The 24,180-nt window shown below is 40.8% G+C and overlaps 1 protein-coding gene across 1 annotated transcript in view; it reads right to left on the reverse strand.

The window, feature by feature from the left end:
- Positions 1-24,180, reverse strand: part of WDR64 (WD repeat domain 64) — a 132,546-nt gene that overhangs the window by 38,980 nt on the left and 69,386 nt on the right. The window contains exons 11-14 of the mRNA XM_058533548.1: positions 14,635-14,761; positions 11,468-11,616; positions 8,962-9,085; positions 6,373-6,548 (exon numbers count right to left, since the gene is read on the reverse strand). Coding sequence (XP_058389531.1) covers positions 6,373-6,548; positions 8,962-9,085; positions 11,468-11,616; positions 14,635-14,761 — 576 coding nt within the window. The remainder of the gene's footprint in view (positions 1-6,372; positions 6,549-8,961; positions 9,086-11,467; positions 11,617-14,634; positions 14,762-24,180) is intronic.

Consider the following 24,180-nt stretch of genomic DNA (forward strand, 5'->3'; position numbering starts at 1 on the left):
CATTGTCTATAGATGGCCCAGCAAACACATGTTTAACAAACACTTGCATTTCCATCTCCATGTAAATTGCTTTCCTCCCCTTTGAAGACCCAAACCACTACCGCCAACATCTTCCTTTGTCTTTAGCTAAAGATGGTATTTAAGGTGATGGCTTCTACCATTTTGGTGAGTTACTCAGTTTTCCTGGGTTTCTCCCACGTACACATGTTGTTAAACTTTGTGTGACTTCCTTCTGTTATTCTGTCTCATGTCAATTTAATTCTTAGACCAGCCAGAAGGACCTAGAGGGTAGAGGGATTGTCATCCTCCCCTAGATTGGTGAAACCTTTTATCTCAGAGTGGTATTGGCAGACAGGCCTTTAGGAATTGGTGCTTTAGGAAAACAGCAGCTCTGATAACGCCAAGAGCATGTATTATGTTAATTGCTTCGTAAAGAAAGATCTCGTGCTTTAAGGGACTCACAAACAGGGCTATATGAGTAGACCCATGAAGTAATGTGGGAAGAAGGAAGAGCAAATAAAGAGAAGTAAGTGGGCCTATTAGAATTTGAACTATTTTGGGGTTAATTAATCAAAATCTCTGAACTCCCACAGTGTTTTGTATATAATGTTAGAACAGTGATCTCTTACCAACCTATGGTTTTTACCAACCATTTGGGGGCAAATGTATCTCAAATTTATAAAAAGTTTTATGTAGGCAGAGTGCAATTCTATCTCCTTAAAACCGAGATCATGAAAAAATTATCATTTCCTTCTCTCACATCTATGAAGTTGTATTCACAGGCAAGTCAGTTTATAATCTGCCCTCCCTTTACATGGCTGGAAGATCATGCCCAGAAAGTCTAGTACAATGATGATTTGCGAAAAGATCAGGCAGTTGCACGAGCATTTTTCTGAGACTTGAGAAAATAAACTCAAGAATATAAGTGCAAGAGAGACATTACTTTTCAAGTTATTAAGGACTGGTTTGAAGACTTTAAAAAGAAGTACATAAAACTTATGGGGGGCCGGCCCCTGTGGCTTAGCGGTTAAGTGCGCGCGCTCCGCTACTGGCGGCCCAGGTTCAGATCCCGGGCGCGCACTGATGCACCGCATGTCCGGCCATGCTGAGGCCGTGTCCCACATACAGCAACTAGAAGGATGTGCAACTATGACATACAACTATCTACTGGGGCTTTGGGGAAAAAAAGCAGGAGGATTGGCAATAGATGTTAACTCTGGGCTGGTCTTCCTCAGCAAAAAGAGGAGGATTGGCATGGATGTTAGCTCAGGGCTGATCTTCCTCACAAAAAACAAGTAAGTAAGTAAGTAAATAAATAAATAAAAACTTATGGGGACTCTGCCTCAGCTGTAATGCATTAGCAATGTTCCCTGAATAACTGAATGTGATTACTGAAGCACTTTTTGTTTGTTTGTTTGTTTATTGCACGCAGAGTCCGGGAAGATAGAGGTTTGGTGTATCTTTCCTCCACTCCACTCCAGCTCCAACTCCAGGAAGGAATTACCTTCCTGCCCCCAACACTTTCTGGTGGCAAGTGGAGAAATGGGGTTTGGAGTTTGGGGAAAGAAAGTTATTGTGGGGCTTGTTACCCCCTGGGCTGAACAAAAGCCTGGCGACCAGGGTGGGAGAGAGTCCTAGGTTGAGATTTGCGCGTGGTGGTTCGTCTATAAATATGCTTAAATCCCCAGAGGTGGGTGGGTGGAGGGGGCAGTGTGTGGCTTGACATGTGCCTGGTGCTCCTTGCCTCCGAGTTGTTGAGGAGTAGCTGAACAGGTGGACCAAGCCTTCTGTACTTTTGAAATTGGGAGAGTGGGGAGAGAATGGGCAGCAGGGAGGTTTACTGCTGGTGCCTTCACAGGGGACTGCTAAACCACCAGCCCTCAGGAAAACACGGCTATACGTCCCATCTTTTTAGGATGGCCACCTCTTGCATTTTCCTAGTAGCCAAACCCCAGTGAGCAGAAAAAGAAATATAGCTGAGGGTCCAGCCTAGCATCTAGACAGGAGAACTGACAAAACATGCAGAACTGATCCCAAACTAACTAGAACTGCTGGGAAGTGTAATAACTTGAGCAAAACTGAGCAGTACCTAGGGAAGTTCAAAACAAAGACAAAACAACAACAAGAACAATATTCAAATTTAAGAATTTGGTTCATGAGCTGAAGGAGAATCAGATCCTGTTTGAGACTTGAACTGATTACCTAGAGGAAGAGAAAATATTTCAAAACAGTCGGCAAAACTAAAAAGAATTAGAAAACAAAGGAAAATGTAAGAGATTTGGAGGATAGATTCGGAGGACCCAATAAGCAAATAGTATGGGTTCCTGAATTAGAAAAAGAAACAGATGCAGAAGAGACACCTGATCAACAAATAATAATACAAAACATGCCCTGAGCTGGAAGAAATACCTAGGACTGCAGATTGAAAAGTCTCCTGTGGAATTGATGAGAAAAGATATACCCATAGGCATAGCCTTTGAACTTCTCAGACAAAGATAACATCTCATGAGTCTGCAGATAGAAAGAAAAGGTTACTTACACAGGGAAAAGAACCAGACCAGCTTTGAACTGCTCATTGGCAACATTGTCACTTCAAGACAGTAAAGTAACATATAGACTTCTGAATAAGAAGTCCTGTAACTCAAGAATGCCAAAATATTTTCCAAGAGTTGATACCAGTGTACACCAACGTTAGTAGTGTATGAACATGCCTATTGTTCCACAGCCTTGCTAAAACCTGGTATCATCAGACTTATTTTTTGAAATCAATCTATTTTGTGTATTGTATCTGTTGTAATTCTAATTTGAATTTCTCTGATTACTAGTGAAGTTTAACAACTCTTCATGTGTTTATGGGCCATTTGGGTTTTCTGTTTTATGAAGTGCCTGTCTGTTTTCATTTTTCTATGACTGTTTACCTTATTTATTATCTAAGAACTTTTGATACTAATCCAGTTGGTTATTATGTGTTACAAACATCTTCTTTAACTCTACTCTTGTCTCATTATTAGTTTAGTGTAATCAAATATATCCATCTTTTCCTTCATAATTAGTGATTTTTGAGTCTTATTTAAGATATTTTTTTGTCCTGAGTTTGTAAACAATCTCCTATATTAACCACTAAAAACTGTGTTGTTTTGTCTTTCAATTGTCTTGAAGTCATTGATCCATAAGGAATAGACAGTCCTCGATGGGAGACCAAAAGTTAGAGTTTGTTTTTTTTTTTTCCATATGGATATCTAGTTGCTCCAAACCAATTTATTGGAAAGAATATTCTTGACACACAAATATGCTATGCCACTTCTGTTTGGACCGGTTTTTGTTCCATTGCTCTCTACGCCCAAACCTGGTTGTGTTGTTTCCTTATGAGCTTAATTACTCCAAGTCTGGTCTGAGATGAAGGCGCCTTCCTCCGGAATGGATTTGTGTTTGTTTTTGCCAGGTGCCTGGTGGAACTTCCAGTTTTGGACCACCTTAAACGAAGTTCACAGTTGAGATTTCCTTGACAACCTGAGCACTGCCAATCTAGGTTGCAAGTGCATATGAGCTCCTGCCTGTGGTCACAGCTTCTCAGGGGCAGGGTTTGGTCTCATCTTGTTTTGTTTTCCTGTTCTTCTCTCTTCTTTCTTGCTTTGCTCAGTGGGAGGGCAGCCTTTCCTGCATTGCCCCTAGGAGGCTGGCTTCCTTCTTCCTGGTTCACCCTTACCGTGATAGTGGAAACTTTGGGCCCCAGAACATCGTGGACATGGTATCAAACTCCTTGCCTTAGACAGGCCCTGGGCCTTGACTTCTTAGCCTCCTCCCATCTGACAAGTCTCCAAAATTGAACCCATTTTGCTTGGAAAATGCCATCAGGGTGAAAGTAGCAGTGGTGTTTTGGTTCTCAATTTACCTCTCTCATACTTCATTTTCACTAAAATTTGGTCTGCAATTTACTTACTATATTGTCAACTCTTTAAGGCAAATTAGGAGATTTAGAATACAAACATATATTTATATATTTAGAATATATATATTTTTAATTCATAGAATTTATTTTTAGAATTTATATATATATTATATATAATATTTATATTTTAGAATATATATATATATATGCACACATAGCTTTTTATATGTGTGAGGAAGATTAGCCCTGAGCTAACATCTGTTGCCGGTCCTCCTCTTTTTGCTGAGGAAGATTGGCCCTGGGCTAACCTCCATGCCCATCTTCCTCTACTTTATATGTGGGATGCCTGCTACAGCATGGGCTGATAAACGGCGTGTAGATCCGCACCCAAGATCCCACAAACCCCGGGCTGCCGAAGCAGAGCACATGAACCCAACCACTACACCACTGGGTCAGCCCCTAGAAAACATTTTATCCAGAACTTTTAGTTGTTTTCAGTAAAGGGTTGCTCTGAGTAACCTAGTTCATGAATACCTTATTTTTTATTGAATCCTGAGATTTGGAAAAATACCTAGCACATGTGGAGCACACAAAATGTTCCTTGAATTGTGTTGAAATTAATTGGACATCAGTGGAAAGAGAAATCTTCCCTGACCCCGATTAGGCTGGTCCCCACCCACCATCATGAGTTTCTGTAGCACCTTATGTAAGCTCTCACAACGCTTGTATCAGTACTGCTTATTAAGTGTGAGTCCCATGGTGAAAGAGAAGGTATCTTTCTGGTCCACGGTAAACATTTGGTAAATGCTCATTAAAAAAATGAGTGAATGAAAGTATTCTAGAAAATAAGTATGTAAGTCAAACTGTATTTTATTTTAACTAGGCAAATAATAACATTAAGTAATAAGTAAATAATAAGATGTTAATAATAATAAATAACAAGTAAGTGTGCTTTCCACATTATCCTTATTGTAAAGCTCACCCCTCCGACATTAATAAAAATTCCCTAAAACACCCCATACATTTACTATTGTATACCTTACAGGAGGCTCCTTATATTTCCTTATTCTTTCAATGCTCAATGAGCACCTACTCTGGGCAGAGCAAGAATACAGATGCGAATAAGAGAAATTTCAGTCCTCATCAAGTTTAATGGATGGATTCTATAAAAAGAAGAACCAGAATAGTCCAAGTGAAAAATGCCACAGTAGGACTAAAAACAGTTTTGATGTGGGAACAGCACCATGCTGCTTTTTGCAGTCCTTAAAAAGGGAGTGTTTATAACAACAGAGCTGTCTGTTAGGAAGGGCATCTTGATGGTCAATTGCACTAACTTAAAGAAGCGAAATCAACGCCTTGTTGTGTTTCTGAGTATATTACTAAGAAATTCCTTTCTACAGTGCCATTTTGGATTCCTTGGACAACAAGGGAAGAGCATATTGATTCAGGGAAGGTTTTCACTCCTTTTTTCCAACAGTAGGGTCATCAGTCATCTTAATCAATGATGGTACTTTGTGATTGCTACCCTAATTCAAGACCCTTTTTCCTGATCTCAGCTTTCAAAAGAGAATTAGTAGAGGCAATGGGTCCTTGAGTTCTAGGCAGGGAGAGATCCACTCAATAGACAGGATAAATGATCTAGCCTTCATTTTAAATATGAGGAAGGCATTAGCATTCTTAGGTGGGAATAGACTCACAGGAAAAATAAATTAGCCTACCTCAATCCTCCCAAAATAGCCCTGAGTAGATGCATCATTAACCTTAAGGTAAACAAATGAATTTTGATGACAAACTGAGAAAGTGACTTGAGTGTCCCTGAATGCATCGTGGGTTATAAGGGACAGAGAGGAATCATTGCTCCCTTTCACAGAGCCTACTGGGGAGCAGCTCTGCCAGTTAATTATCCCCAGATGAGGGTATAAGCAATGTCAGAGGTGGCAGCTGTGCGTATATTTAAACTTTCTAACACCTACTCCAGAAGATCCTGACTAATCCTCCAGCAAACGCTAGATGGGCGGGATGCTGTGGCTGAGCAGCCATTCTTTTCTGCTCTTTGCTTGCACCTGGGCAAGGTTAATTAGGAGCATCCTGGGAAGGTTGGTGGAGAAAGACTATCCTTAGCTGGCTGGCAGGAGAGGAGTTAAATGGGGATTATCCACTGACTCAGTGGATTTTCCCAAGAGGAGCATGTAGAGTACAAATATAAAAATGGGATTGCAGGGCCAGCCTAGTGGCATAGTGGTTAAGTTTGCTGTGCTTCCCTGGCCCGGGGTTCGCAAGTTCGGATCCCGGGCGCTGACCTATGCACCGCTTGTCGGGCCATGCTGCGGCGGCATCCCATATAAAGTGGAGGAAGATGGGCATGGAGGTTAGCCCAGGGCCAGTCTTCCTCAGCAAAAAGAGGAGGACTGGCATTGGCTATTAGCTCAGGGCTGATCTTCCTCACAAAAATAAATAAATAAATAAATAATGGGATTGCAAACCTGGAGCATTTTGATCTTCCCATTGCGCTCCAGGGCCAGGACCAAGTGCTGGTGTTTCTCCTGAGTTTTCAGGAAAATCAGGCGTTGCAGCCAATGCTCCTCCTCCTTCCAATCCTTTCCTTCTGGCAACACTTTCATCTCTTGCCCACTGCCGAAGTCCCAGATTTTAACTGTTCCTGAACACACAGAGAAAAGACTGTCATAAAAATAATGGAAATCTTGGCTTTCATCTCAGAGAAAACTGATCTAATTGAAAGTTTGCTGCCAATATTTATCCCATATTTATTTCCTCCTGAGACTGGTGGATGAGTCTCCCTAGGCTTGCTGAGCACGTATATTTCCGTGTGCCTTGATTTGTCACAAGTGGATTAAAAACCACAAGACCAGACAATGTCTTGAATTCTGTGACAGGTTTCTCTGAAACTCGCAGACTCCTATCTGAGCTTTCGGTATTTAGTGGATCCTTTCTGCCTTTATTCTCCCAACACTTTCCAGTGCTAAATACCCCTCAATCTCTGTCTATCTATCTAATATCATGCCACAATTATTACTAATAGTAAAAGATCATTCCAATAATGTCACATTTCCTAAGGTGCTCACATGTCTCAGGACTTGAGCTCTCACGGGGTTATAAAAGGTTTAAGAGAATCCTAGTTGGGAGGAAACCATCAAGCTTTGAGTTGTTTTGTTGATTATATGGGTGTGAAATTTCTCCTCACATTTGAAATCATATTTTCTTTACAGGTAATTTTGTTCATTTGATTTATGGGGTCTTGATGAAAGGGCCAGGAGGGATGATAATCAGGGTAGTTGCTGAATGCCTATTTCTACTTGGTGTAGAGAATTATCTTTGAACATGGGTTTTTATAATGGTCACCTCAGGTTTAGAATCCAGTGGACTGCCCCTCATTGCACTTTCCTCCTTTCTCTAAACTCAACACCGCCCCCCGAACACCGCCTTCTTGTCCCCAGCTCTAATGCTGCTGGACATTCAGAATGTGTTCGCTGTGCTGTTTCCCTTCGCTTATGCCAGGTTCTCTTCATCAGCAATACTCACAACCCCCATCATTTGTTTGTTCGTTCACTAACAACATCATTTAAAATTGATTAAACCCTCCCTATATACCCAGCACTGTGGTAGGAGCTGGGGACGGAAAGTGAACAGGGATAACTCCTGCCCTCAAGGACTTTATCATCTTGTAGGAAAATAGTCATACAAACAATTAAAAGAAACGATCATGCTCCCATTCATTCCTGGGTATGGGGACTACAGTCTCATGGCCCAGATTTCCTGCTCCCTCGGGACTTTGGCAGTCGGATATAGCAGGGCAGAGAACAGGGAGAGGTTCTGCTTGGCTCTTCCTAGGTGGTGGGTGGTTGAGAGTGAGAGGGATGGCTGGCTTGTGGGTAGAGCTGCTCTAAGAGTCCTAAACTAGGACCCCTACTTTCTATGGGGTCCTAGACCCAGGGTCTTTGTCAATTAACATGTATCTCTGAGGAGGACAAACTGTCAATATTTAAAAGAATTCTAGACTTTAGCACTAACAAAATAAAATATGACTTGCTTGCATGAAAATAATATTCTCTCAATTGTATATATGAATTGCTTAATGCTTAGACCTGATCATCGTTGTGTATGTTGCTCAGAATCTCGATTATAACTGATTTTCACATGTATGCAGGGTGTGCTGATAGAGCAGTCAGACTGCTTTCTCAAGAACTGTCCCACATGAAGAGCAGTTGCATTATTCACACCCCATCAACTCGGCCTTCGTGGTTTTATTTCACGTGTATTGTTATCTGCTCACACTTTAGAAAAATCAGACTTTCACATCAGGATGTTCACTTAAGCCATCAATTGGCTTACAAGCCAGAATCTATTGGGTAAATACGGCCCTGGAATAAATATATTCTGAGTAGTGCATGCAGCTGGTCGTGGTGTCTAGATAAAGCGGTTCTTTCGCAGCAGGTCAAGGTGAAGTGAAAATGAGACAGTGTGCAGCTCTGTAGTTCCAGTAAGTTCTATGCAGTGTCCACAGCGTGAGGAACATCAAAGGACATAGCACAGCCTGAGCCTCTTGAGTGTGACATGGCACATGCCCTCAAGGAGCTTAGACTTATAAACAAGTCTAGTATAGAATTCTAGGTGTTATATAACAAAGTTGGCTGGATGTTTTGTCTAGTTCCCAAATCTACTGTCAGTAAAAACATTATCAGCAAGCATTGAATCTAATGTCTATCCCTTAGCTGATGGTACCCAAAAGTAGAAGGACAGACCGAATCAGTGCAACGCAGATGAGTTCTACCGAAGATGGAATGAGACGGGATGTCTGAAAGACTTTTGCAACCTGCAGAACAACTATATAGGTGTAATGTAAGGTACTGATTGTTTTGAACATCAGTGTCAGGACACTAATGCCCATTAGAGAAGAGTCCATCACTGTTCGTCAGGCACTGCAATTTCACCGTCATGTTCACATACTCCAGCCTGATCCACAGTCTCGCTCTAACCCAAACAACTAATGGGTTCCCAGCACAAATTCTCAGGACACTAAAGCAGGGAGGCCGCATTCTGGATATTAGTCTGACCATTATATGCTCCTGTGGCGAAAAGAAATCCACTTTCATCAATAGCCGCGGAAGTCAGTTCAACATTGAAACCATGAGGCTCTAAAATCTGGTATATTTGGAGGCCAGTCTCGAGTTCCCATACCTGTAGGAAAGAACAAAACAATCAAATAATCCATGTGCCCTTTTTTTAATAAAAATTTTACAATATTCTAAACAGCTTCAAAATTGGTACCATGCACATCCAACACCTTTCCCAACGTTCTGCGTTGAATATTGGTTTGAGCAAAGAAAGTTCTAAAAGATGCAGCGCTGTCTCGTGGTTACTGTTCTATCCTGGAGTGTATCTGTCGCATGAGTAGGTGGCTGAGACAAGCAGTGACTCTATTCCAGGCGACCCCTGGCTGTGAAGGAAGTTGTCAATTGCTGCTGTGAGTTTGAAGCAGGATTGGCAGCAAGACAGAAATGTAACAATTATAAATCCAGTAGACAAAAAGTCAAGCTGGATTTATTCTCTGGGGACACTTATCCAAATTAGCCAGGGGTCATGGGACAGAATTTGTGGTTAACAGCATGGAGTGTGAGAGAACCCTGAGGAAGGAGCTCACTGAGCTTTCCAAAGAGTGTTCTGATCTGGACATAGGCCCAGCTCTTGAGAGAGAGTGAGGCTTAGACTTCAGAGAAGGCTCTGTGTGATTAGGCTGGGTGTAATCAGAAAATTCAGAAACGTGTCAAGACTCGTCATCGTCTCTCTTTGGAAAACACAGGAGAGGCTTTAGACCTGGAGTCCTTGGGTCTGAATCTCTCCCCGTTCGTGGATCCACTGTGTTCACATGTGAATTAGACTGCCAGTGAGTAATAAAACTGGGCTGGCAACACCTAACGGTTGCACTCAAGGCATGCAGGGATGGGGCAGCATAAGCATAGGGCCAGAGAGGGGAAGGCGCCTTGTTCCTCCAGGGAGCTGAAAGAAAGCTGTTGCAGCTGGACTGAAAGAGGGAGGGGCGAGGAGATGGAGCTGATGAAACAGTCCAGAGATCAGATAACAAAGGGCCACCGACAGGGAGGTGGGACAGCAGAGATCTGAACGAAGTCAGCCTGGCCTAGAGCCCATGCTGCTCACCTCTGTGTGCCCCTGGGTATAGATGCATCCTTAAGGGAGAAGGAGGAATGAGTGTCACTGAATGAACCGGTCTCAGAGGGCACCCATTTCCCCGCCTGAAATACCATCCCTCTCCGACCCATCAGGTATGGCAACTCACCTCTTCTCCCCACCCAGGGGAGACATTTCCCCTTAAGACGTCAGTATTGCATGAAAGCAGGACAGATTTTAGTTTTAGTTTCCCTCACTTATTCTGTAGGCATTATCAGAAATAAGAGATAATGAACTGAACTCAGGAGATTCTGGCCTGAGAAAATCTCCAGCAGATGAACACAGAAGGTCAAAGATTGAGAGGGGTTTTGAAGGGTCTCCAGAGGAATGCTCTCCACTGCTCCATATGTCTCCTTTGGGAGAGCATGCATGAAATTAAAGATAAACACTTGAAGCAAACACCTCCAGCCATCGCTGCTAGATGGCTTCAGTGGTCCTAATTACAGATGCAGTTAGGATGGCCAAGTACCCTGGCCTCTAGGGACACAGCAATGACAGGGCCCAAGGAATGCAGAGGAAAGGACATGGGTAGTCACGTCAGGCAAACCTGGCTTCACATCCCAGCCCTGATGTTTAATAGTTATAAGACCTGGGGAGAGTTGCTTGACGTCTCTGAGCCCTACTTTTCTCATCTTTAAAATGGAACTCTGTCCACAGAGAACTATTGTGAGGATTAAATAAGATCATGGATTTAAGGCACTTGGCACATATCCCACACCTATAGGGGTTATAGTAAACATCTATCAATTTTTTTCCCTTCTTTCTTAACATACCCTCTTCCTATAACTCGGTTAAAAAATATATATATATACATATACACACACATATATACACAGTCATGCACAGCATAACAATGTTTCAGTCAATGACGGACTGCATAAACAACGGTGGTCCCATAAGATTAGTACCATATAGCCCAAGAGTGTAGTAGGGTATACTGTCTAGGTTTGTGTAAATACACTCTATAATGTTCGCACAACAACAAAATCACCTAACGATACATTTCTCAGACTGTATCCCCATCATTAAGCAATACATGACTATACATATATTTTTAAATACTGTATGTATTTTATATATATACTAGTGTTTACATGTATATATACTAGTTCTCTCTTTGATATATTTCCTTTAAAATTCCTATTTTGATAGTACAAACCTGCTTTATTTAATTGCGCATATGGCTTAATAGCAGGCAGTCTGAGCTGGCTTAAAATATGTTTCATGCGTTCATGAAAGCTTAAAAACAGCTCTAATGTAGGAGCTCATGATATGTGCCACAATGTTTACTTAATCACTCAAAGACTTACCTGTAAATAGAGAAAATTCTACCTGCTTTGCCTTTTTCTTTCTGAAGAACCCATATGTACTCACCTTAATTATGGATTCAGAGCAGATGGTAAGCACCTGGTGAAAATACTCGTTGTAAAGCATGACATTGATTTCTCGATCGTGAGTGTGAGGAACCTGTTTTGTATCTTGGATCATCCTAGTCAAAGGATACATGTCTATAACACTAGAGCCTGAAACGGAAATAAGAACCTCGTAGATAATATCAGAAGTTTTGAACCACAAAGGATTTTATCCAACTAGCTGTGTTTGGAAATAACCAATCAGTGGGGTTAGTAATATCAATGCCTAAGCAATCTAATGAGGTGAAAATACATTCATTTACTCTAGAACATTTTTGATAAATAAAGCAAATGTGATTCAACCAGAAAAATGCCTTCATTTTGGGCTTCATTAATTTTCAAGCTCAGGCCATTTGGACTTCATTGATATCCTCTTTTTCAGTAACCCCTACTGTCCTGTCATTTATAATGTACTTTTTTCCTTCCTGCCTACTGCACGTCTCTCCATCTGGCACACAGTAATAATGGTGATGGTCAGCCTTCTGCTGAAGGTAAGCTTCCATTTAGTGACTGGAATTTATTGTTAGACAGCCCTTTTCAACCCACGGATGATAAAGCGCTCTGTAAACAGGGTCTTATTAAATGTAATAAATGAGAATAAGTGCAAGCCAGTGCTTGCAACATTGATATCAAATGAGATTAATTTCCAAGTCACCATAGTGAAGTAGACCAAGAGCAAGTATTCCTTACTTGCATTTTTCTAGGGGTATTTGGTTTGGTTTTACAGTAATACTATAATCTCCAAGTTTGACTTAACTCTCAAAATCAACTATGTGTTGTTTTAGTGTAATGTCTAGAAATACAAATAAGAATCTCAAAGCATTCCACGGCTCAAGCAAAAAGAAACTTCTCTATTTTATTGATGTGGAGATTAAGTTACCCAAGGCTGACACTTTGCATTGAATTTCTCAAGTCTCTTCAAGGAAATCTGAACTTTAGGAGAAGTTTCAGCAGGAGTTACTAAACACTGTCCTAAGGTGTTTAAATTTTAAGACCAAATCTACTCATGTGTAAAGAAAGACTTAAAAGGCTCTTCTGGTAATATTTCTCAATTTAAATACCTCAGTATGGAAATATGAGAGGAATATGGTAACTGGATAATCAAACAACACTTGTAGCTTCTTGGTAGATTCTTTAACATTATACTGACTGTGACTGACTTTATCCAGAACTGACATCAGCAAAGCTAGACATGCTTATGAACAAGTGGTATATTCTACATTTTTGCTAGTTATACTACTACTATGGAAACAATGTAGTACAGAGAAAGAATGTGGATTCAGGAGTCAGAAGCTTTGGGATCGAATCTCAGCTCTATGTTTCAACCTTGTGTCCTTCTACTAGTCAGTTGAACTGTTTAATACTCAGTTTTGTCATTTACAAAATAGGATAAATAGGGGCCGGCCCTGTGGCATATCGGTTAGGTCCGCACGCTCTGCTTGTGAGGCCCAGGGTTTGCCAGTACGGATCCTAGGCATGGACCTACGCACAGCTTATCAAGCCGTGCTGTGGTGGCATCCCATATAAAGTAGAGGAAGAGGGGCACGGATGTTATCCCAGGGCCAATCTTCCTCAGCAAAAAAGAGGAGGATTGACATCAGATGTTACCTCAGGGCTAGTCTTCCTCACAAAAAAATAAACAGGGTAAATAATAATTCCTACCTCACATGGTGGTTGTGCAGATCAAATGAAATTAAATACCTGAAAGCACTTTGTAAAAGCACTATACAAATGGTAGTTGTCTTAATTGAGTGATAATAATAACTACAACACTGGCAGTGACAACAGCATATTCTACAAAGCATTTCCAGAATGTGGTTCTGCTGTCACTGGAGTTTAGATGACTATATGTGACTGATTCATTTGAATCAAAGCATGAATTAAAATCTGAGAGATAAGTTTTATATAATTCTAATGTCAGGATGATGGTTGCAGTCAACATATTTAATTTTAGTTTTTAGTGATTAAGCAATATGCAGAGCTCTATGTTTTTGTAAGCAAAGCACTAGCAGAGTTACATAAAATTGGGAAGAAATTTTGATTTTCTGTTCTTCATCTTTTTTTTTTGTCTTGACACTTGAGTCCTTAGTTATTCTGATGATAAATGGGATGGAAATGCTGATCCCAGTAATCAAACATGCAAATTGGGGCACTAAGAGAGAACATTTGCGCACAGTCATTGGTGTGTTATTTTTAGAGGAGGTGATGTAGAGGAGGGGTGCTTACAACTAAATTAGGTTCTGTTTCACAAGGTGGAAAATTACCTATCAAGACTGAAGTGCTAGTTCACTCCTAATCCAGAAAAAAACCCAAGAGTTAAAAAGAATTATATTCTCCACCAGCAGAGATAGTACCAACCTCTTCCCTGCCCTAATTAATCCCACAGGAACTCACAGCAGGTGGTCAATGGGAAAACGCTTAGGAAATGCCTTTTGGGTTGGTATTCCAGAAGGTGTTAATATGGTTCATTTTTCTTCTAAAGCCTGAGGGTATGCATATGAACCGTGTTCAACCTAAATGCCTAGAAGGGTCTTATGCCTCGTTAGTAAGCGTCTGTTTCTAAGAGGCATCAAGCAAAGAAGGCAACAAATCCTCTGGGATCAGCACTGGGGAACTGTCTGTCATCCAGGACTCTATCTTCTCTCTCCACTGTTCCTTGTCTAGAAGCAAAGGCAGGTGGGAGGGTCAGCACCCGTCTTACTGAGTCAGTGACTCAGTACCAGAATACATGGGGTCAAAGTGCCTCCCTGAAGAGGATGGGCATTGACTCAGCATGCTGATGCAGCCGCTCTTAGATAGAGCATATTCCTGCTCCAGAGAGTCAAAACAGAGCTGGATTGGCCCTCCACGTAGCAGCAGATTACATCCCACTTCTCTGCTTAACCCATGCCATGTCTTCCTAGGTTCCAGAACGTAGAGCACTGACCTGTCTTTTCAGAGAATGGCAGTGACACCCAGCCGCGGAAAGAGAGGAAGGAGGGAATTGAAGGAAATGTATACGGTGATGAATTACAGTTTATAAATTCCCCTTCTAGTTTGTTTTTCTTCTAGTTAGTGCTCAAGTGCTAGTTAAAAAAACATTAAAAATCAAGATATGAGTTTCATTTGCCATTAATTGGGCACACTTACCAGTAATGAGCATGCCGTGATTGGAATCATAAATCATAGAATAAATCTGCATGTCTCCTGGTCCTCCCTGGCTGTCATGGAAGACTTGTAATAGTGAAAGAGTCTGTATATCCCACACTCTGAAAACCTGGGGAAATAAAGAACACAGTTCCCACTTTTACATTTTACATTCCCTGTTCAAAGCTATTTATGGGAAGCATTTTCAGAGTCTTGTAATACACTCTTAAAAACTTGCAGCGAAGTACGATTTATATGATGAGCACACATTTGCTAAACTCCAGTTTGGTTCTTGGTTCAATTATTGTTCATTAATATCAAAGGGAAATAGCAACAGTGATTAAAAATTTGCTTAAAGGGGGCTGGCCCCGTGGCTTAGCGGTTGAGTGCGCATGCTCCACTACTGGCAGTCCGGGTTCGGATCCCGGTGCACACCCACGCACCGCTTCTCTGGCCATGCTGAGGCCGCATCCCACATACGGCAACTAGAGGGATGTGCAACTGTGACATGCAACTGTCTACTGGGGCTTTGGGGGGAAAAATTTGCTTAAAGGAACTAGATTTTTCTATCATTACAGAAGGGAGGGGAAAGACAATATTTATTATTCTTTAAGAGTTTGGAGGAATAATAAAGACTGATCATGACTTACAGTGCAGTTGAAGCCACATTTCTCTTTACACTATGTGCTAGAAAATAGAGAGAAGACTATATTTTAGGGGAAGAGTTTCAAATTGTTGTCATGGCTTATGAAGGTGAGAACATCTTACTGAATGAGGTTTCTAAGAACTTCTCCTCTTCCTGCCCAGGGACATAAGAATTACAGAAAGCAGTTTTTATGGCGTAGATATGACAAGATGTGTAGATATGTAGATGATGTAGATATAGAAAGAGTACAGAGAAATAGGGTATGAGAGCTCTCCTTTGAGGGGAAAAAGGGAAACTGTGTAATAATTCAAATAGAACTTAGGTTGATAGATGAGAATAGAAAAGAACAATGAAGCTCAAATTCAGCAAAACTAAGTCAAGTTTACCCTTTGTCACTTGAAATAACTAGTCTTAGTCTTCTTCATTATTCTCTTCTTTTAGTAAGTTACAGTGTGATCCAATTTCAGAAATAAGTGTGATTTGATCAAGGATTACATTTCCTAGAATGCATCAGCCTTAAATAATATTTTCATGTTATAGTAATTATTATTATCCTATTAAATTGGAGTATTTGTTGAAAAAATGAGTGATCATTGTATGGAACTACATATATAACTCTAATAAGTAGTTTTGTTAACAGAGATACTGATTTCTAACTGGAGACACTTATAATTGAGTTAACTGAGCTCAAAACTTCACTATTGCTAAGGCAGGTTGGTCCTGCTGTGTAGGAGATCCAGATGTATAGAAGTCATGTGGTTCAGGGAACTGTAAGGAGCCTTTGCTCAGATGTATACCCTCTGTAGCCAGTATTACTCAGAACTTGTACAATTGGAAGTTATTTCCTTTGTTCTAGTAAAAATGCACATTTGTGGGGAGTAGCTAGAACGTTGAACCTTATCAGTCTTTTGTATCATAAACACGTATAACAGATGATGAATTTAGATTCACAGCCTAGAATGAGAGAGAAGAAGGTGAAGAACTCAAAGATGGAATCGAGGTGTGCCAAAGAAACTTGTCTCTACTCGAATTGTCTCTGATTTTATTGCCTTGATGAGATATGTTCATGGTTGGCAGTCTTTACGCATGTGTAAACACTCTGAATTGTGGTTAGTGGAAAGAACAAGGGACGAGGCAAAAGAGGATTTGAGTTTCAGCTCTAGTCCATCCTTTAAACTCCTTGAGCTCAGTTTTCTTGTTTCTAGAACAGACCCCAGCACCCTTCACATCATTGAATTGATGCGAATATGTTTTGAAATCTGTGATGTTCTCTATAGAGTAATTCTATTTCTTTTTCATCTCTTTTCAGTGTTCAGTTCTTTGGGTCTTTTGTGTGTTTTTAAGGAAGTGATGATTGCTGGGCTCGCAGAAAGCATGAAGACCTTCCTCATCATGCTGCCTCTCTCGTCTAGGTTTTCCCGCTGCCTTCTCCCCATGTGCTCTCTTTGTTACTGTCATACCAAACTGCTTCCCGTTTCCAAAAGCCTCTTTCTCTTTCTAGTCTCCGTGTGGTACACATCCTCTTCCCATCATCTACAATTTCCTCTCTACACCCTTCTCTGTCTAGCTAACTCCTACTCTTTCTTCAAATCTGTCATAAAGAGAATGAGAGTTAGAATTCATGTCAGAATAGTGCAACAAATTTATGCCTTGAGGTGTGTTTCTTCTCCAAGCACAGAGAAATAGTAGAGAAAATATAAAAAAGAGAAAGAAAAAAGAAATAGCAAGCCTTCACAATAAGATATATATATATGTCTATAGATCCAAATAAGAGACAAACAAAGCCACAGATGGGCTGCAGCAGAGGCCTGGGCACTGGATCTGGACAGGCAGTGGCAGCAGAACAGCTCCTGCAGGGAAGACAGGACCAAAAGCACACTCACTGCTCCATGGCAGAGCCCAGAGTAGGTCTCCCGATTCAGAAGAAGGAGGCTGCAAAGCAATAGGCTGTGTTTTATTTTCATCTGGGGATGTGGTTCTTTTTCATCTGTGGGACCAGTGAGAGGTGAGGACACGGCCTTCTGACCAGGAACTAAACCAAGGCAACCTCTGGCCCAGGGACTAGGCCCATCTCTAGACTGGGGCCCAAGGGGCCAGGCGGAGGAAAGTCGTCGATATGGAGACGTGAGAATACACACACACACACGCACACACACACACACACACAAAGTGAGAGAGAGAGGGAGACATAAATATTAAAAGGAAACGATAATTTTTAGAAAAATATGGAGAAGGATAGCTCTATAAACTTGAGTTGAAAAGGATTTCTTAACCGCAAAAGGCATAAAAGATGGATAAATTTAACTAAATCAAAATTAAAAACCTCTGTTCAACCAAAGCAACGCTCACAAGGCCACAAAGGGTAGAAACAACCCAAACGTTCACTGGGCAAGTTGGACAGATCATATGTGGTGCACATGCAACAGAATACCATGCAGCAGTTAAAATAATGAACTAGAGCTATATGTAATAACACAGATAAATCTCAAAATATAGCATTGAGGGGAAAAAAAGGAAATTTTAGTAGCATTCATTCACAAGATTCATAGAGAACATTGAAACATGCAAAATAAAACTATATAATGTTTAGGGACACTTACATATCTACTAATTGTATAAAAACATGGTACTTGTTCAAAATTAACAAAAACTCAACAGAAACTAATCTCCCTTGGACAGCTTCCATTGGTCACCCCTCCAATTCAGACATGCTTCCTCTAGATGCCCATAATATCCGTCTGTATGAGCAGCAATTAGCAATTGTAATATGGTGGCTTACTCAGTGGCCTTCTCTACTACACTGTAGCTTGCTTGAGGGAGGAACCACGTGCTGTTTGATTCTGTTTCCCCAGTGTCTTCTGTGTTCTTTAGTTTGCTGGTTAGTTGTTTTTCAGTCTGTTTGCTTACGTATTCCATGTCTTGGTCCAATAGGAATTTACAGTGGCACAGCACTGCCTAGATACCCAATACTTTTTTTTTTTTAATTTTTTGTTTATTGCACTAACATTGGTTTATAACATTGTAAAAATTTCAGGTGTACATCATTGTACTTCTATTTCTGCATAGATTACATCATGTTCACCACCCAAGTACTAAGTACAACCCATCACCACACACATGTGCCGAATTATCCCTTTCACCCTCCTCCCTCCCCCCTTCCCCTCTGGTAACCACCAATCCAATCTCTGTCCCTATGTGTTTGTTTGTTGTTATTATTATCTACTACTTAATGAAGGAAATCATATGGTATTTGACCTTCTCCCTCTGACTTATTTCACTTTGCATTATACCCTCAATGTCCATCCATGTTGTCACAAATGGCTGGATTTCATCATTTCTTATGGCTGAGTAGTATTCCATTGTGTATATATACCACATCTTCTTTATCCATTCGTCCCTTGATGGGCACTTAGGTTGCTTCCAAGTCTTGGCTATTGTGAATAACGCTGCAATGAACACAGGGGTGCATGTACCTTTACAAATTGGTGTTTTCAAATTCTTTGGATAAATACCCAGCAGTGGAATAGCTGGATCATATGGTAGTTATCCTTGCTTTTTTGAGGAATCTCCATACTGTTTCTCATAGTGGCTGCACCAGTTTGCACTCCCACCAGCAGTGTATGAGAGTTCCCTTCTCTCCACATCCTCTCCAACACTTGTTGTTTCCTGTCTTGTTAATTATAGCCATTCTGACGGGCGTGAGGTGATATCTCATTGCCAATACTTTTTTTAATTGAATAAATCAATTAATAAATGGGACAGCTTAAGAAAATATAATTCATTTACTTTATATCTTGTTGTTAGAGCCATTGAGTCGATTCTGACTCCTAGAGCCCCTGTGGACAGCAGAGCAGGACCCTGCCCCATCTTTTTGCTCCATCCTCTCCCCTTCCAACGCTGTATCCAACAATGCTCACTGCTATTCACAGGGTTTTCATGGCCAGTGTTTTCAGAAGTGGGTGACCAGGTCCTTCTTCCTAGTCTGTCTTAGTCTGGAAGCTCCGCTGAAACCTGTCCACCATGGGTGACCCTGCTGGTATTTGAAATACCAGTGGCACAGCTTTCAGCGTCACAGCAACTCACAGCTGCCACAGACAACCACAGATGGGTGGTGTGGTCCCCCTGACCGGGAAACGAACCCAGGCCTCAGCAGTGAGAGCACCGAATCTTACCACTAGACCACCAGGGCTGGCTACTTTATCCTTAGGTGGTCACAATATGTTAGTTACTTTGGAAAAGAAGAGAGCAGTGATACTAATCAGGCTCTCCTGATCCTAGTCTTCCTCTCTCACTCACTCCCCCCAGGGGTTGACAGTATGCCTAGGGTCAGTATTAGTGCTTCAAAGCTGGAGAGAAGAGAAGTGGAGCCAGGTCAGCCGTGAAATGGTTTAGAAAAGGCAGAACATTTCAGAAAGAGACTGAGTTGATGTAGAGAGAAAATCTGAGAGGACAGGTGGCTTCCACTCAAGAAGCCCTAGGGTGGCAGAAGGCACTATTTATAAATTATAAATTAGACATTAAATATGTGTATATAAAACTGAAATTACAAGAAATAATCAAGTTCTAGTAGCAGTAAAAATAATAATGATTTTCAAACAAATTGGGAATGGAGTTGGGTGGAAGGATTTTTTTTTTACACTGGGAAAAATTCAACTACAGGCTGATGAGGCTTTGAGGATAAAATGGAAACTAAAGTTACTAATCCCAAAATATCAAAGAAAAGGACAATAGAAAGGCTTCTCTTGAAGCCTTTAGTGAGGAATGATTAATAAATGATGACGAAGTAGAAACATTTGAAAAAATCGGCATGTGTGCGTGCCAGGAGTGAGGATTGCTCTGATTCAACCACATTTCCTGGCTTTTCTTCTCGAAAACTTGATGCCAATCACTATTATCCAAATGTATTCATGAAGTGCTCTTTTTTTTTTTCTTGATGGGTGTTTATTACAGAGTAACTACAGCAGAATATCTGATGTTTAGGAGTTGTTCTCAGATACATAAAAAAGGAGTTATAAGAAGATGCAAAACTAACATCACATACAAAATTCATTATACATCAAATAATTATGGGACTCTGGGCGAGGTGCTACAGAATCAAAAGATCACTAGAGGCACTATTACTATCCTTGAGCAGATCTTAGTCTGAGCAGGGGACTAGCTAGAAGACAAATAATTATAAGGCTTTGTAAGAAATACTCAAAGGGAAGTGTGGCATTGTGCCATGATAAAAATTGCATTGGCAAAAATCTTTAGAATTGCAGTGTCAATTAGGTAGAGAGAGAGTCGTGAGGAATTCACTATTTTCTGATTTATCAAGGAAAACTGGGATTTTTGCCTGTCTTCCTAATTTTACCCAGTAGCTACAGGAGGTTAATAAGATTTTAGTCCCCAAATGAATCAAATCAGGATTACATGACTTTACAATGGAAGAGCCTGAAAATATCTGAGATTATGAAATTCTTTTGAAGGGTAACATAGTGTACAGACAAATGGAATATTTGCACACCAGGGTATGGATAACAGTACAGTGCAAACAGTAGACATTCAGCATTATTTGTGTAGGGAATTCAATGCAAAAATATATTTATTAAATTCTTACAAGTAACTTAGGAAGAAGAAAGAAATTTTTTTTCTCTATATGCAACTAAAACTGTTAATTTTGTTATCTTGTTCTCACTTTTTTCCTGTGTGATAACTGACAAATGGAAAATGAAGACATCCAGCATGTCTTTTAAAACTTAACTTTTTAATTACCGAATTATTATATGTGTCTCGTAGAAATTTCACACAGTAAAAAAACCAAAGACCACTTCCCACCTGCCACTCCCTTTGGGCTCCCAGGTTCCACTCCTTGGGTTAATCATTGTCGGAAGATACTTCTTTAGGAGGCAGACTAGTCGGTTGAATCCTGCTTTACGACTTACTAGCTGTGTGACCTTGGGAAAATCACTTAACTTCTCTGAGCCTTAGTTTTCACACTTGTGAGGGAGACTATACCAGCACCTGTCCCACAGAGTTGTCATGAATGTTAAATGAGGTGACATATAGGAAGAGCTTATATCTATATTAGGGCATATTAACTACTTAGATTTACCTCGTTCTTTCTAATGGCTGCATAGTATTCCATTGTATGAATGCCCCACATTTTATTTAATTAGTCCCCTATTGTTGGACATTAGACTTATTTCTTTTCTTTTCTTTTTTTTTTGAGGAAGATCAGCCCTGAGCTAACATCCATGCTAATCCTCCTCTTTTTTGTTGAGGAAGACCGGCTCTGAGCTAACATCTGTTGCCGATCCTCCTCCTTTTTTTTTTTTCTCTCCAAAGCCCCAGTAGATAGTTGTATGTCATAGTTGCACATCCTTCTGGTTGCTGTATGTGGGACACGGCCTTAGCATGGCCGGAGAAGCCGTGCGTTGGTGCGTGCCTGGGATCCACCAGTAGCGGAGCGCGTGCACTTAACCGATAAGCCACGGGGCCTGCCCACTTCTATTTTCTTTTAGTAAAACAATAGTGACGCTCTTCGTACAAGTAAGTTTGTAGAGCAGTGTGAACTTAACTGTTTGATAAATTCCTAGAAGTAGAATTTTTGTGTCAAAGGGTGTGAACATTTTAAGTTTTGTTAGATATTGCTGAATCAGCCTTGCCTTTTGAGATGATTACAGGCAGTTAATGACTTTCTGATTTCAAGTTGCAAAATGAGCTTTCATGATTAGCTCCAATTATCTAAGACAATTGAACTTAATGTTTTTGTCATTCCTAGGTTTTGTCAATGATTTTTGGCAGTTTTGCTTTATTTAGTCAACTAGATTTTTAGCTCCTTTTGGGCAGAGATTATATCGAAAGATGTATAGACACAGGGCCTGACTCAATATTAGGCACTTAGGCTCATATGTTGGTTGACTCATATTAACACAGTAGGAAGTCAGGATTCCTAGCAGTATAGCCTGGAGACACAACCAGTTTACTAGCCAAGGAACAGTGTCAGGCTTTTCTGGGAACCATGTCTGCTAAGAGATGAAGGTTAACGTCAGCAGAATACCCAGATAGCTACTTTAGGTAGGCTGTAGCGAGTGTGTGTGTCTCTGTGTGTGTGTGTGCAGGAGTACGAATGTGGGTTGTGGGTGTGCAAGGGGTCTGAGGGTTCTGAAAGCTGGTAGGAATGGGGGGGTGAGGAGAAAGTCTAGAGGATAAAATAGTATTATAAAGACCCTCTGAAACACAATATGAACCACAAAGGAAATAGTCCCAAAGGGCAAAAATCAGAAACAGCATCGCTCATCTTAAGCAATTGTGCACTAACAGCAAAGTGGCCCAGGTTATGTCAATAGACAGTCATGGCCACAGACAAAAGGGAGCTTCATGTAGGGACTGGTTCCCCATTGTCTTTGTAGGCACTTTAGCTCCCATGGCTCAGAACCATCAATAGGGTCTTCTTTTGAAGACAATCAATGAGCTGTCCTGTGGGGACAGACGGAAGGAAAACAGCAAGGCCTGTACATAAGCAAAAAGCATTGCAAGTTGAGTACAGAATCCAAGAGCAAGTGCCCTCACTCCCTTTCCTTAGCCTGTATTTTTTCTTTCCAGAGGGCCACGCAGATTTTATTAGCTAAAGGTTCCCAACTTGTATGGGTCTTCCCCAGGTAATGTTCCTACAGCCACTCTGAAGAACGTTTTGAGACAGGTAACTCTTGCTCTCGAGAAGGTTGCAAATCAGTTTACCCGAAAAGGAATGTCCCAAGCAGCAGAGAAATGGCAGAAGACGGCACAGTGCTGGAAGGAGGGAAGCTAGACTCTCAGTCACGGATGCTTCCAGTTTTCCAAAAAGTAAAACAAACCCGCAAACTTGAAATTACATCATTGACAATAACTCCACGCGAAAAGAAAGCACAAGGAGCTAAAGCCAGGAAAGACTTCTGATTTTTACAACTAAAGATAACATATTTTAAAGGGTCAGCTTTTCTTCCCATCCCTGGGTCTATTTCAACTGCACACATTTCTTACCTGTCAAAGAGAGACAAACTCCATTTTTGTCTTAGTGAAGGCTTAGTGGAGAATGTGACATTTCACTTAGATTTAAAGGATGAATAGAATAGTTGGGTATGGGAGGAGAGTTGTTTCAGACAAAGGTGGGAAAGCACACAGCCTCTGGGGGAAGAGTTTGGTAAAGCTTAGAGTGTCTGAAGGTGAATAAGTAGAAACAAAGCTGGAAAGGTATTCTAGTTCCAGACCATAGAGAACCTTAAAAACTAAAAAAAAAAGTAGATTTTACTTGTAAGGCATGAAGTGCCTTTGGAGAAATGTAAGAAGACGCTGACAAGGTTATAAGTGTGTTAGAGGATGATTAATATGACAGTATAATACTTGGATGGATTAGAGATGGAAAAGACTGGGAAGTGGGAGTACTACAGTGCCTTTTAATATGCCTCCTTCAACTGGGAGACCCTCAGTGTGTCTGCACTAAGATCATGACTGTGGGAAGAAAAATGAAGTGATTGCTATGAGAAACATTTCAGAGACCTGAAGACTGGCCAGTGAGAGGAGTTAGGGAGTCAGAAGTTTCAAAATTGACATTGAAGTTGGTTAGGGTTCACCAGGAAACAAATGATACCATTAACAGCTAGAGGAAAATCAGAAGTCAGGAAAAGAAGATTTGAAGTGGAAAACAAATTCAGTGTTAGATATGCAGGAATTTTTTAAAGGATAAATAAGAACTGAATGGTTTGTAGTTGAGGAAAAGGAAGCTTGAAGATAGGGAAATTGGGCATAAGAAGAAGAGAAATCATGGTTGATGAAACAAGGTTCTTGATGGGGCAGTTTTAGATTTATTTTTTAATAATTTTTTTTGTTTTTTGTGAGGAGGACCAGCCCTGAGCTAACATCCAATGCCAATCCTCCTCTTT

The sequence above is a fragment of the Diceros bicornis genome, chromosome 38 (genome assembly GCF_020826845.1).
Source record: "Diceros bicornis minor isolate mBicDic1 chromosome 38, mDicBic1.mat.cur, whole genome shotgun sequence".
In the NCBI taxonomy this organism is placed as follows: Eukaryota; Metazoa; Chordata; class Mammalia; order Perissodactyla; family Rhinocerotidae; genus Diceros; species Diceros bicornis.